This window comes from Conger conger, chromosome 1 (assembly GCF_963514075.1).
Source record: "Conger conger chromosome 1, fConCon1.1, whole genome shotgun sequence".
Taxonomy (NCBI): Eukaryota; Metazoa; Chordata; class Actinopteri; order Anguilliformes; family Congridae; genus Conger; species Conger conger.
In genome coordinates this window covers 83,772,742-83,785,398 of record NC_083760.1, presented here as the reverse complement: position 1 = coordinate 83,785,398, position 12,657 = coordinate 83,772,742, and the positions used below count along the sequence as shown (strand labels likewise).

General features: G+C 41.8%; 1 protein-coding gene across 1 annotated transcript; it reads right to left on the bottom strand.

Moving 5' to 3' along the window:
* Positions 1 to 3,502: 3,502 nt before the first annotated feature.
* Positions 3,503 to 9,131, bottom strand: LOC133127507 (interferon-inducible GTPase 5-like). The gene is made up of 3 exons (XM_061240464.1): positions 9,081 to 9,131; positions 4,786 to 5,342; positions 3,503 to 4,596 (listed from the first exon to the last, which is right to left on the bottom strand). Exons 2-3 carry the CDS (start codon positions 5,333 to 5,335, stop codon positions 3,971 to 3,973), a joined length of 1,176 nt encoding a protein of 391 aa, XP_061096448.1. The 5' UTR covers positions 5,336 to 5,342; positions 9,081 to 9,131; the 3' UTR covers positions 3,503 to 3,970.
* Positions 9,132 to 12,657: the final 3,526 nt, after the last annotated feature.

Sequence of the window (12,657 nt, the reverse complement as noted above, 5' to 3'; positions counted from 1 at the left end):
ACATGCAGCCGTCTAAAGTTACGGTCCAATTTTCGGCGCCATAAGCCTCGAAAGCGGAGCTGGACCTCACCGGCGGCCTGGACAGGCGTCGAGCGAGATCTCACGCGCAGCTCGCGCAGGCGTTTAAATTTCCGTTTCTCTTTTAAAACACTCAATCTTACTGTATCACAAAGTTTCCTCTCTCTAGCCTTATACAATGTAGGCGATTTGTCACCACACGCATCAATTCTGTGTTTTTCATTGTTGAAAAAAAGTACTTTTGTATTTTTAAAAATAGCTTTGCATAGTGATGTTGTCTTATCAAATAGATGGGGGGGGGTTACATTTAGTATGTTCTGTTTATCCAAATAAGATGACATTAAATCGGACCACACTGGAATTACTGGGACAAAGTAATCTAAGAGCTTGTCTAATAGCATCGGGCTGTAATATGCATTGTCACAGGTATTTGTATATTTGTACAGTTGTCAGGGCATTTGTTTAGATTTTTTGGAAATGTGTCAAAAAAGGCGATTTCACCGATGATATGCTTTGAATATACTCATTATGAGTGTCATTTGAACTTTGCACATCAATATGCTCCTCTCCTACGTTGCTTTTTTATCATCATTTTTATCAGTGATACCATTTAATAATTTCCAGTGCTGCAAATAATGTTCCATCATTTGATAATTAAATATTCGCATGGAAGCTAGAAGGAGAACTAAAGAGCGGTCACAATTAATTTGAATTGGCAAGGTATTGAAATTATAAATCTTTTTTTCATAGACCCTAATTGCAGTGAGGAGCTGTTCTACTGCACTTTGTGTGTGCACTTCACTGATCATAAATGCAATTGGGCATGAGATTTGGGCTGGGGTTGAAGTATATACTGACATTTGGGTGGCAACTGACAGTCAATAGCAACGTATGGCCTCCCCACACTAGAAACACAGCAACAATTGCTCGGAACAGGATTTCACAGAAAGGACTGTTTAATATTAAAGATATGTGTCCAGCTAACAAATGTATACCCCCTTTCATTTTGAAACAACTCATAGTTTTTGAGTTATCAGCTATGCAAATGAGCTGCTTGTGAATTGACAGTCTATGGCAATACATGCCCATACCACACCTGACAGACAGCAATAACAGGTGGCAAAAGGTTTTTATTGAAATTTGTGCACAATTTTATATTCTCGCATTCATCAAAATAAAAGTTCGGTAAATAAAATGATTTGTAATTTTGTCAATTTTAATTGTTCAATTAATACAGTTGGATATGATTGTGATGTATTTGCAGAGAATATAAAACTGCACACTAATTTCTCTAAAAAGTGTTTGCCACCAGTTGTTGCCTCATTTCACGTGTGGCAAAAACATGCATTGTTATAAACTATCAGTTCACAACCAGCTGATTTGCAAAGCTAATTACCTAAAAATGATACATTGTTACCAATTAAAAGGGGGTATACGTTAAGCAATTGTTGCTGTGTTTCCAGTGTGGTATGGGCATGCAATGCTATTGACTGTCAGTTGCTAACCAGCTCATTTGCATAGCTCATAACTCAAAAACTGTAAATTGTTACTCAATGAAAGCTGGTATACATTTACTCTAGAGAACCATATCTTTAATATTCTACAGTAATTTCTGTGAAATCATGTTCCCAACAATTGTTGCTGTGTTTCCAGTGTGGTATGGGCATGCAATGCTATTGACTGTCAGTTGCCACCCAGCTCATTTGCATAGCTGATAACTCAATAATTGCAAATTGTTACCAAATGAAAGGGGGTATAGCTTTACTTTACAGACCCATATCTTTAATATCAAAATTGAATACACAGTAGAATTAGCCAACAGTAAGTCCTCCTTACAATTAAGGCCTTGGTTTCTATCCTAGAAGTCCCATCTGTGCCCCTACTTACTTCCCACTGCCTTATTATCATTTTCTCGAGTTCTACTGGTGGAGAGGAGGATACCCTGAGTCGCAAGGAGGAGGAGGATGCCTTCTCCACCAAGGAAGTTTTTCCTTGCCACACAAATAAAATTGATTTGACTTTAATTTCATTGTAAAATTGCATGGTTTGTATTTATTCCTGGGTATATGGGTATATAATGAGAAGCTTGTGAATTGACAGTTAGAGCAATGAATGCCCACCCTGCACCTGACACACAACAATAATTGCTGGGAACATGATTTCACCGAAAATTTCACTTTCATTGGGTAATAATTTATAGTTTTTGAGTTATCAGCTACGCAAATGAGCAACAAATGGCAACTGACAGTCCATTGCAACATATGGCCACCCCACACTGGAAACACAGCAACAATAGCTGGGAACATGATTTCACAGAAATTACTGTAGAATATTAAAGATATGGGTCTGTAGAGTAAATGTATATCCCCTTTCATTAGGTAAGAACATGATGTTTTGTAACAATGTTTTAACGCAGAAATATTAGCTATTGTACCTTTACAATTTACGGTTTTATCTGTATTACCTCTATATATTTTAAGATGCCATTGCTTTAGCGACAATAGTTCCTTATTCCTTATAGTTAACATTTTGGTGGCAAATTAGAAGAATTATTTTTTTTTGCTGACATTATTTGTTCAAATACTAAAATTGGAATAATCTATGATGGCTCCCTAGTCAGAATAATGACACAGGTTTCTCCTGATGGTGTTGCTCCCAAACAATGCTCTAGCTTATCATATCTGCAATTTATGATACATTTTTATGAATGGAGTCAAATAGTTTTTACTCATGACTGAGACAAGGAGCAACACCACTTACCCTCTGCTAATGCTTTCTTCCCCATATTTCTGTGGTGTGCCATGTCCCTGTCTTGCTGCCAGCACTCTCGCACCATCCTCACTGAGAACTGGTGAGTGTACCCGCATACCGGCCCACCGCAGTGAAACCCATTTTCCCAGATGCTAAAATGCTTTGTGTGTAATGAAATACAGTAAAGGTAGAGTGAAATTTGTTATTTTTCCCAAATGTTAAGGCTTTTGGATTTGAGACAAAAAAGTTTATGTAAAATATTTAAATATTTAACCATATTCGTCTCATATTCATCTTTTTATCTGAAATGTAAATACCTTCAGTCGGCTATATTGCAAATATAACTAATATACCTTTGTAGTGTCCTAATATCACCTCTTGTTGATACCCTTTGTCTTGTTTTAGACAACTGGGTAGCTGCATTGGGGGTTAGCTGAATTGTTATGGGACATACAGAGCGTTTAATTCTTTAAATTCAGTTCCTGACTTGACTGAATTGAAGACAGAATTGACCCCAGCCCTGTTTTTTGTTTTATGTTTGGGATCCGGGCAGGTTTCTCTGTGCGTCTCGGATCTGGGATGGAGTGAAGAAGACCTCGGCTCTGAGTACAGACAGCCACTTTCCTAGTGTCCACACAAGCCTAGTGCACCTAACGGTGGATCACCATGGAAACGGGACACACCAGAGACGTATTCGACTCACGGAAAGGAAGAGGGAACCAGATTTAGGCTAGTTGTCCACAAATTTTACTCACTCTTATCTTTTCAGAAAGTTAGAATACAGAAAAAAAGGTCAAACTCAAGTTGGGTACAGATAGACAGAATTCATAGATGAATATAAACCCATAGGTAGATTATATTGGTTACAGATTGAGTTACGTGGGAGATTCATTTGTTTTATTTAAAAGAAATATACCAGAATAAATACCAGCCCCAATGAATGTCCCATAATACCAAAAGACCAGAACATGGATAGATTTCATGAGATGTAGATCATTTTCATTATGTAAAATAAACAATCCTGCCAAGTATTTGTCCATGGTGTCTCATTACAAAGATTGCTTGGCTGTTTTTTTTTTCTCAATACAAACAGTACTACATATTGCTCAAAAATACACAACCTAATTTCGATGAGAACATCTTCATCAAGATCAAAGGCACTAGTACAGAAAGGCACTTGAACTGCAGAGAAGTAGTTTCTTCACACCGGTGACTGCAAAGCTCTCATTAGGACCTTTTGTGCATCCTCTGCCAGCTCATTCAAGCAGCTTGTCAGCATCCTGTGGGTGGTGGAGTACGAGATTCCCGCGGCCGCCATGGAGCCGAACACCGGGATTGTGCTGGCCCAGTACTCCAGCAACATCACCCCTGCTCCGGCAAATTTGGTAAGCAACTTGATGACCACATCGCCCGATATCTCCTTGTTGAGGGGGGATGTGAGGACCGCTTTCAGTTCCTCCAGAGGCACGTTCGTTTTGTCAGAGAGGTTTTTCAGGGATTCATCATCCAGGCCAAAAGCCTGGTAATAACTGCTGAGCTCTTTGACCAGGATGCCAACATCCACCACCACAGACAGTCCTGGGATGGGTATGGCTGCCACGGCGCCTGACAGCAGGGACACCTTCCATATGTTGGCCTGCAGGGCCTCTTTCTTCTTCTTGTTGATGTCCAGGGTGATGTTGGGCAGTGACAGCAGGAGGACACGCTGCTTGTGTTCAGGCAGCTCTTTCTCCATCGTCTCCTGCAGCTTTGGGAAGTCGTAGAGCTGCAGGTCAAAGCTGGAGATAAGGAAGACCGTGGGAGATGCCACTCCATTTTCCAGGAGGCCTTATGAAATAGAAAATAGAGTACTGTTACAAAACAAACAAATGGAGGACAGATTTCAATGTTCAGCTGTTGCAAACTTCTTACTGTGTAATACCATCCCAAAAAATATAACAAGCTAAACAATCTAAATGTTCCCTCTGGAAAAGTTGTAGAAGAGGACGCACAAAACATCTCACATTGACCCGTTACCTTTCATGCAGTCTTCCCGAATTATACTGAGGGTTTTGTCCTCGTCAAAGTCCTTCTTCCTTTTCTCTGCATGTATGCTGTTGTCAATCTTTGAGCGAACAAAGTAGAACCTCTTCTTCATGCGTTGGATCTCTGTGGCCAGCAGCACATTGTTGACTTTGAAACGTTCTGAGATGATGATGATGAAGAAATCATAGCGTTCGAATTTTACTTTTTGAAGGTACTCGTCTGCTTTGAAATTGGGTGTCCCAATCCCGGGAAGGTCCCACACTTTGACTTTGGGATATTTAGGGTGGGGGTACACGGTGGTCTCAACCACGCCGGTTGGAGCTGCGCCCTTGTTGTCTTCCACCAGACCCCGGAATGCATTGACAAAGGTGGACTTGCCAGAGCCAGACTCTCCGGTGATGGCAATATTTAGTTCCACACTGTCAATCTGCTCAAAGTAGTCCTGGATCTTAGCCACGGCTGAAGTCAAGGTCTGGTTTTCCAGTGCATCCCTGATCTCCCTCACCTCATCCTCTCCAACAATGGTAAAACCCTCAGCCATGGTCAAGCTATTGAGAAAACATAGAAACAAATACCATCACATATGTACACGTAGTATTTTTTTCTTGACGCCACAATTTTTTTGTAATGAAACAATTTGTATGCGGCTGAATTGCATACTCAGCTTTTATTTAAGCTATTTTTATACACTTTGGTTTCACCTAGGAGAAATAACAGTACCTTTTTTAATATAGTGGGCTCCAGAACGAATGGCACCCTTAATAAAAATGAAGAAAAAAGGCTGCATAAAAACAACACAAAGAATAAATTATCATGTCGTGAAAAAATATTTGCCCCCTTCCTGATTTCCTCTGTGATTGCATATTTGTCACACGGAATATCATCGTGCTGTATGTCATTGGATATACAGCACTAAGTCGTTATTCGCAACTGGTGGCGAATGGTGTAGGTAGGTTACATTCGCATGAACCCCATACCCGGGGGGCTTATGCTTTTTGTTTCCTTAGTGCTGATCTGTTCTGTGTTACACTCACATTAATGACACGTGTTTTGGAGTGTTCGCCCCTCTCGTCTGAGAGCTTAACCAAATCTCCGTTAGCCCAGGGCTCTATGTGGGAGACCCTCGGTGCTGCTCGTGTAAATGTGTTTTTGTTAGTGAGTTGAGTTCACCCAGTAGTTGACTGCACCAGTGCCTGATATATTATTATGTGAACATTAGTAACTAGTTATTAACTTGCAAATGGTTATTATTCCCTTCTACATGTTAACATTACCAGAATACAAGGGGTACTGTATGTACCTGCTTTTAGCTTGCTCAGTGCCATCCGGTGTGATGTCTCAGCTGCATGACTCCTGAACTTTAATTGATTTACTGCAGGCTCTACTTCGGGACATTTGTGAGCCATGACTCTCCAAACCTTCTTGAAATCTTCCAGGCATGGTACTAGGTGACGGTTGATATAGCTTTTTAGCTTGCTTGTAAGCACAGCTAGTGACCAATGACCATCGCACTGAGGCAGGTGGTGCTATTCACAGATGGCAGGAGACACATACAGCGGAATGTAACGCAATGTTATTTCCAGTCCTAACAAAATTAAGTAAAAATAATTTTATTAATTTATATATATGACTTGAATTTCCATTATTTAAAATATATATATTCAAGCACTTTCAATGACCAATGTCTATTTTCAAAAACTTTCAAGGCCTTGATTTTTTTCCCTCAAATTCACAAGTTTTCATGGATTTCAAGGACCCGTGGGGACCCTGCCACTGCCATTGTCATGTCTAGGAAACGACAGAGTCCTAATCTCCAATTTGTCGCCACGGCAGCAAGCTCTTCAGGAAAATCAGACTTTATTTAGCACAAGTGCATAAAGCCAGACCAGGTTTTTCATAAACATGGACCTGGACTGTCATTTTTACACCCATTTTATACACAGTTACTCCTCCTACAACTCCTCCTCAAACCCCATGGTGGCAAATCACCCACACTGTTCTTATCTTAACTCTTCCCACTACTCCACCCCCCCAACAGGTGCAAACATCATTGTGGCAAATCGGCCAAAGTCCTCATGCTCTGCCTACTGTGTACAAAGTTCAGTCATGCTCTGCCAAATCTCTATAAAGTTCAGGACGCCCCCACCCTCGCAAACTGCCTCTAACACACACGTCATCCATGGTTTTTTCTGAGCATACACGTCACTCTGTATATTTCCACATATGGGTCACTTTTCTAAAATGCACTAAGCAGCAGTAATCATTGAAAATATAGACATACTAAACATTTGATTTATATTCTGTTCTAATATTCTTTTCTAATATACAGACATACTAAACATTTGATTAATATTCTCTTCTAAGTGAGTAAATGTACGTTGCATTCTTTGCTCTCATTTCAACAGTTTTCACTGTGGTTTCTTGCGTTTTCATAAGCTCAGCTATAATTAATGTTCTAGGTTCATTTGATTGGATAACAAGCAGCGTACATGTGATATATTGATTATAAGCCACTTACCTATAGATACACTTCTGGCATGAATCATTAAGAGTCCCGGAGAAACCAGCTATATAGGCATATCTCGCTCTGCCCACTGTCCTGTCCTTGACTGTCTACAGCTGTCGCCAGCTGGCTGCTTTATTAAAATTCGGTTACATATGGGTTACTCCTAATTCTAGCACAATTTAGCAGTTAATCAGTTTGAAACTATACAGGGTATATATCATACTTTAATATGGATATATTGATACACTTTTATCATACATCGTCGAGAGTTTTGGAGGAACCAGCCTGCTCACTGAGGTGGAGTCTGATTTTGACTTTTAGGAGGGAGATCTTTTGTTCTGTGAATTTTCCCCTACACCATATCTGATAGTAGATATGAGCTGCTTCTTCTTGTGTACATTCCATTTTGCCGTTGAGTCATGTTTAACCGTTTATGTATGTTTTGTGCCCATTACCCGACTTGTGAAAGTCATTTACCATCTGTAGCTTCTGAATTGACTTCTTTGGATTTTCTTGTGCTGATAGTTGACAAAGGGATTTTGCTTGCTTCTTACCTCATTTTTATACTGGAGTTTGCATAATGCATAGAAAGAGAACCACCTCATACAGTACTTACTGTTAAATATGTGGGTCATTGATGCTGGGGAGATGTATTGCTGCCAGTGGTCCAGAGGCACAAGTACCAGGAGAAAATCTGATTGTCTCTGCTAGGAAGCTGAGACTTGGTTTTTGGTAGATTTTCCAGCGGGAAATCACTCCAAACATACATCAAAATCCAAACATAAATTGTTAAGTGAAAACAACATGTGTTCTGCAATTGCCATCTCATTCCCCAGGCTTAAATCCCATCAAAACCTGTGGTCATTTATACCCAAGGATATAAATGATTCTGAAAGGTTCTGCATTGAGGAATGTTCAAAAATCCTTCAGAATGTGTTCTCTAACCTTATCACAGATTATAGGAAAATACTCATGGTTGTCATCTTTGCCAGGGTTGTTTGCACAAAGTATTTAACCAGGGGTGCTAATAATTGTGAAACCTGTTTTCTGGGCATTTTTTTAAATGTAAGACTTTACACATGTTGGAACTGTTGGCACACTACTTTACCCTTGTTAGAAATAAAGCGTATGTCCATAACTGCATATTTATCAAGGGTGTTAATAATTCTGGAGCCCACTGTACATACACTGATTTTTAAGCCTGTCCTTTAGTTGCATTGACTTATTTGGTTGTCATGTTGAGTGACAACAGCAACAAACTCCAAATGCAAATTCCATACCGAGAATCAACCGTTTACCTTTTCTTAGCTTTGTGCATGAACTAATGATACAATGACCCACAGCTAGCCCAGAAAAAACTGAGCTGCCAATTGTACAATTACTTTTGGTCCCCTTAAATGAGGGAACTCTGTATAAAAAAGGGCTGTCATTCCTACATGGTTCTCCCAATATTGATGCACATGGCCTCATATCAACACTGACAGCCTACACTTAACATCGTTTCCATGTTGAATTTCAAATCCAGTCTGCCCGTGTAAAATAACAACAAAAAAATGCCAATGTCTAAATACTTACAAACTGTCCTGTAGCCTATGCATATTGTAATAGCCCAGTATTTTTCAAAAAAAATACCTATGAAGGTATTTGCAGACGTCTAATGGCATTTAACTTTTTGGTATTGATGTGTGATTATCAATCACTTATTTCAACTGCAAAATGTAAAATACGTGGTCCTCTGTAAATACAGGGCTGCAATTGGGTAATTCTTTGATAAACTTACCTAATGCAGCTCTTCTGTCGATTTAAGTTCACTCAATACGCACTTTAGGTCATGTTTCCGTCTTTTATGTTCTAGCGCATACCATGAGTGACGAGGGGAAACTGCACTTATTTGGGTCACATTAAAACGCATGGCGAAAGTGAAATAATGCATTATAACTACCCAATAGGCGTACTTGTAGCCTTTACACTATGGCAGAGAACCCAGTTGTGTTCATTAATCGAGATCAGTCTTTAGTCTAGGCCACATGTTGAAGGTTATATGCATTAATGTTGACGTGTGCACCCACTTCTTTAAATTCAGATAGTTGTAAGAATCTAGAGCAACTACATTCACGGGATCCCTGTAACACAATGTAATAGTCCTACTATATCACAGCAACTCACGCGCATATGCCCGCACTCACTACAATTTTAGTTCCTGTGCATGGTCACACAGTCTTCTCTCCCGGTTGAAGATTCCCTGGTGAAAATACCCCTGCTGCTTTTTAAATAGCCTATAACAATTTACTGCAATTTGCTGACATTATTATTTGTTCAAATACTAAAATAGCAATAATCTATTATGATTATTATTCAGAATAATGATGCCGGTTTCTCCGGATGCCGTTACACGCAAACAACGCTGCAGCTGATCGTATCTGAAATGAATGTGACCTGTCATAACACCACTCGATCACGCCACCTTGGGAATTACGCCCAAGGAAATAGTTTGTCAGAATCGAGGATTTGTGATCAATCCCCACATAGGTGTGTTCAACTAAATGAACAAGCAGAGACGTGGATTCAATAATAAGACAGAGTTTATTAATTACAATCCTAAAAACACAGTAAAAACAAACAACCCACACAAAAACCCACAGGATCCCCAAAATGATAAAATGAGCAGGTCTTCCCCGCCGCTAAGAGGCACTACTGGATGCATGCGGGTACGGGTCCGTGGAAGTGGAACCGAAAGGTCACTCACTCGTGAAGATGCCAGCAGACATACACATGCACTGTAAATCGGACACGGTGAATCAAATATTCTACTTCCACACACACACACTCACACACACACTACAACATACAGTAAAAGAACAGCCCCACTTTCGATGGCGCCCTAGCGACCTCCACGCCAAACCAGATTCCAAACCACACACTGCAAACGTAAACAGTAAGCCGCCCCAAAGCCCCAACTCGATCAACAGTTGGTTTGTCAATAGTACGAATATTAAAACTAGAAATAAATATGGAATCCCAGGGAAAAGGTTTAAAAACACAAACGCTCCACGTAGCCATTACCGGCGTATTAATAGAACTGGCGCCCCGCTACCCACGTTCCTCAGCTCTTTAATGAGCCTACGCGATACACACGAATTTCTAATAAATGGTTGGCATTTATATAGCGCCTTTATCCAAAGTGCTGTACAATTGATGCTTCTCATTCACCCATTCATACACACACATTTAGGGGTTAGGTGTCTTGCTCAGGGACACTTCAACACAGCCCGGGCAGGGGATCGAACGGGCAACCCTCCGACTGCCAGACGACTGCTCTTACTGCCTGAGCCATGTCGCCCCTAACGCCCCTAACGCCCCTAATGTCAGCAAAACAGCAGCTAGCAATGTCCTGTAATGGCAGAAAAACATTTGTTAGTGCACAGGCAGTGTGGCGTTCTGGAAAACACAATATTGTAGCGCATTTTAACAACAACATTACCTTGGAAGCTAAATGCTTTCCTACTCATACCATAAAGAAGATAGATTAAAATAAATACCTCAATAGGCTATGCACGTGTACTATCGTGTCATCTATGGCGACCTACAATAAAAATTCTCATCAGGCTTCTCATCAAATTCTCAACATTACGTGGCTGCAAGTAACAGAGCAAACTGCAACATACCTTGAAGTCAAACAGGAACTTGCATACCGAAACAGGGAGGAACACGAACCACCAACAGGTAAGGCATTTCCTTGTACCTTGTTACTGCAGCCTAGAAATGATTGATATGCGCGTCAGTAAACCAGACACTGGAATGCACATTCACCTAGCCTATTCGCTAGTTAGGGTGTTAGTGAGTAATCAGTACTTGCAATCTGTTACATTACATTACATTATTGGCATTTGACAGACGCTCTTATCCAGAGCGACGTACAACAAAGTGCATACCCATAACCAGGGATAAGTTCACTGAAAGACCCTAGAGGGAAGTACAATTTCAACTGCTACCTGTACAACAAAGATAAGGACGAGGGCCAATTTTATTTTTTTTGGAACAAAGAAACAAAGAAACAGAGCAAAAGTGACCAAAGTTAATTATCCAAACACAGCTTACCTAGCCAACTAAAAATACCGATACACAAAGCAAGTCACAGAGACAACAATTAAGGTTCACAGGGAGGTAGGGAGGGATGGGGAGAGGTGCTGCTTGAAGAGGTGTGTCTTCAGCTTGCGCTTGAAGGTGGGGAGAGATTCTACAGTTCTGACCTCAACTGGGAGTTCGGTCCACCACAGTGGAGCCAGAACAGACAGTAGTCGTGAGCGTGAGGTGGAGGTTCGGAGAGGGGGAGGTGCCAAGCGGCCTGTGGAGGCTGAACGAAGAGGTCTGGCAGGGGTGTAGGGTCTGATGATTTTTAGTAGATAAGCTGGGGAAGACCCTTTAACTGCTTGGAAGGCTAGCACCAATGTTTTGAATTTGATGTGAGCCATGACAGGCAGCCAGTGGAGGGAAGTAAGCAGGGGGGTGACGTGTGAGTATTTGGGAAGGTTGAAGACCAGACGAGCTGCTGCATTCTGGATGAGTTGGAGGGGTCTGATGGCGGACGCTGGGAGGCCAGCCAAGAGGGAATTGCAGCAGTCCAGGCGGGACAGAACCATCGCCTGGACCAGGAGCTGGGTCGAGTAGGGGGTGAGAAAGGGGCGGATTCTCCGTATGTTGTATAGGAAGAACCTGCAAGACCGGGTCACCGCCGCAATGTTCTCGGAAAGGGACAGTCTGCTGTGCATCACCACGCCGAGGTTCCTTGCACTGGGTGATGGCGTGAGTGTGGTATCCCCGAGGGAAATGGAGAGATCCAGATTGGGAGAGGTATTAGCAGGGATGAATATCATTTCAGTCTTGCCTGCGTTGAGCTTTAGATGGTGGTTGTCCATCCAGCTCTGGATGTCCCTCAGGCAAGCAGAGATACAGGCTGAAACCTGTGTATCAGACGGCGGGAACGAGACGAAGAGTTGGGTATCGTCCGCGTAGCAGTGGTAGGATAGCCCATGTGCAGTGATCACAGGGCCAAGGGAGCGAGTGTAAAGAGAAAAAAGAAGCGGACTGAACCCTGGGGAACTCCTCTGGCGAGGGGCCGAGGTGTCGATACCGAACCAGCCCAGGCAACCTGGAAGGAGCGACCAGAGAGGCAGGACTCAATCCAGTCCAGGGCTGTGCCACAGATGCCCGTTGCTGACAGTGCAGACAGGAGGATGGGGTGATCCACAGTGTCGAAGGCAGCAGAGAGATCTAGAAGAATGAGGACAGAGGAGAAGGAGGCTGCTTGTGCGGCATGGAGTGACTCACTGACGGAGAGGAGCGCAGTCTCTGTCGAG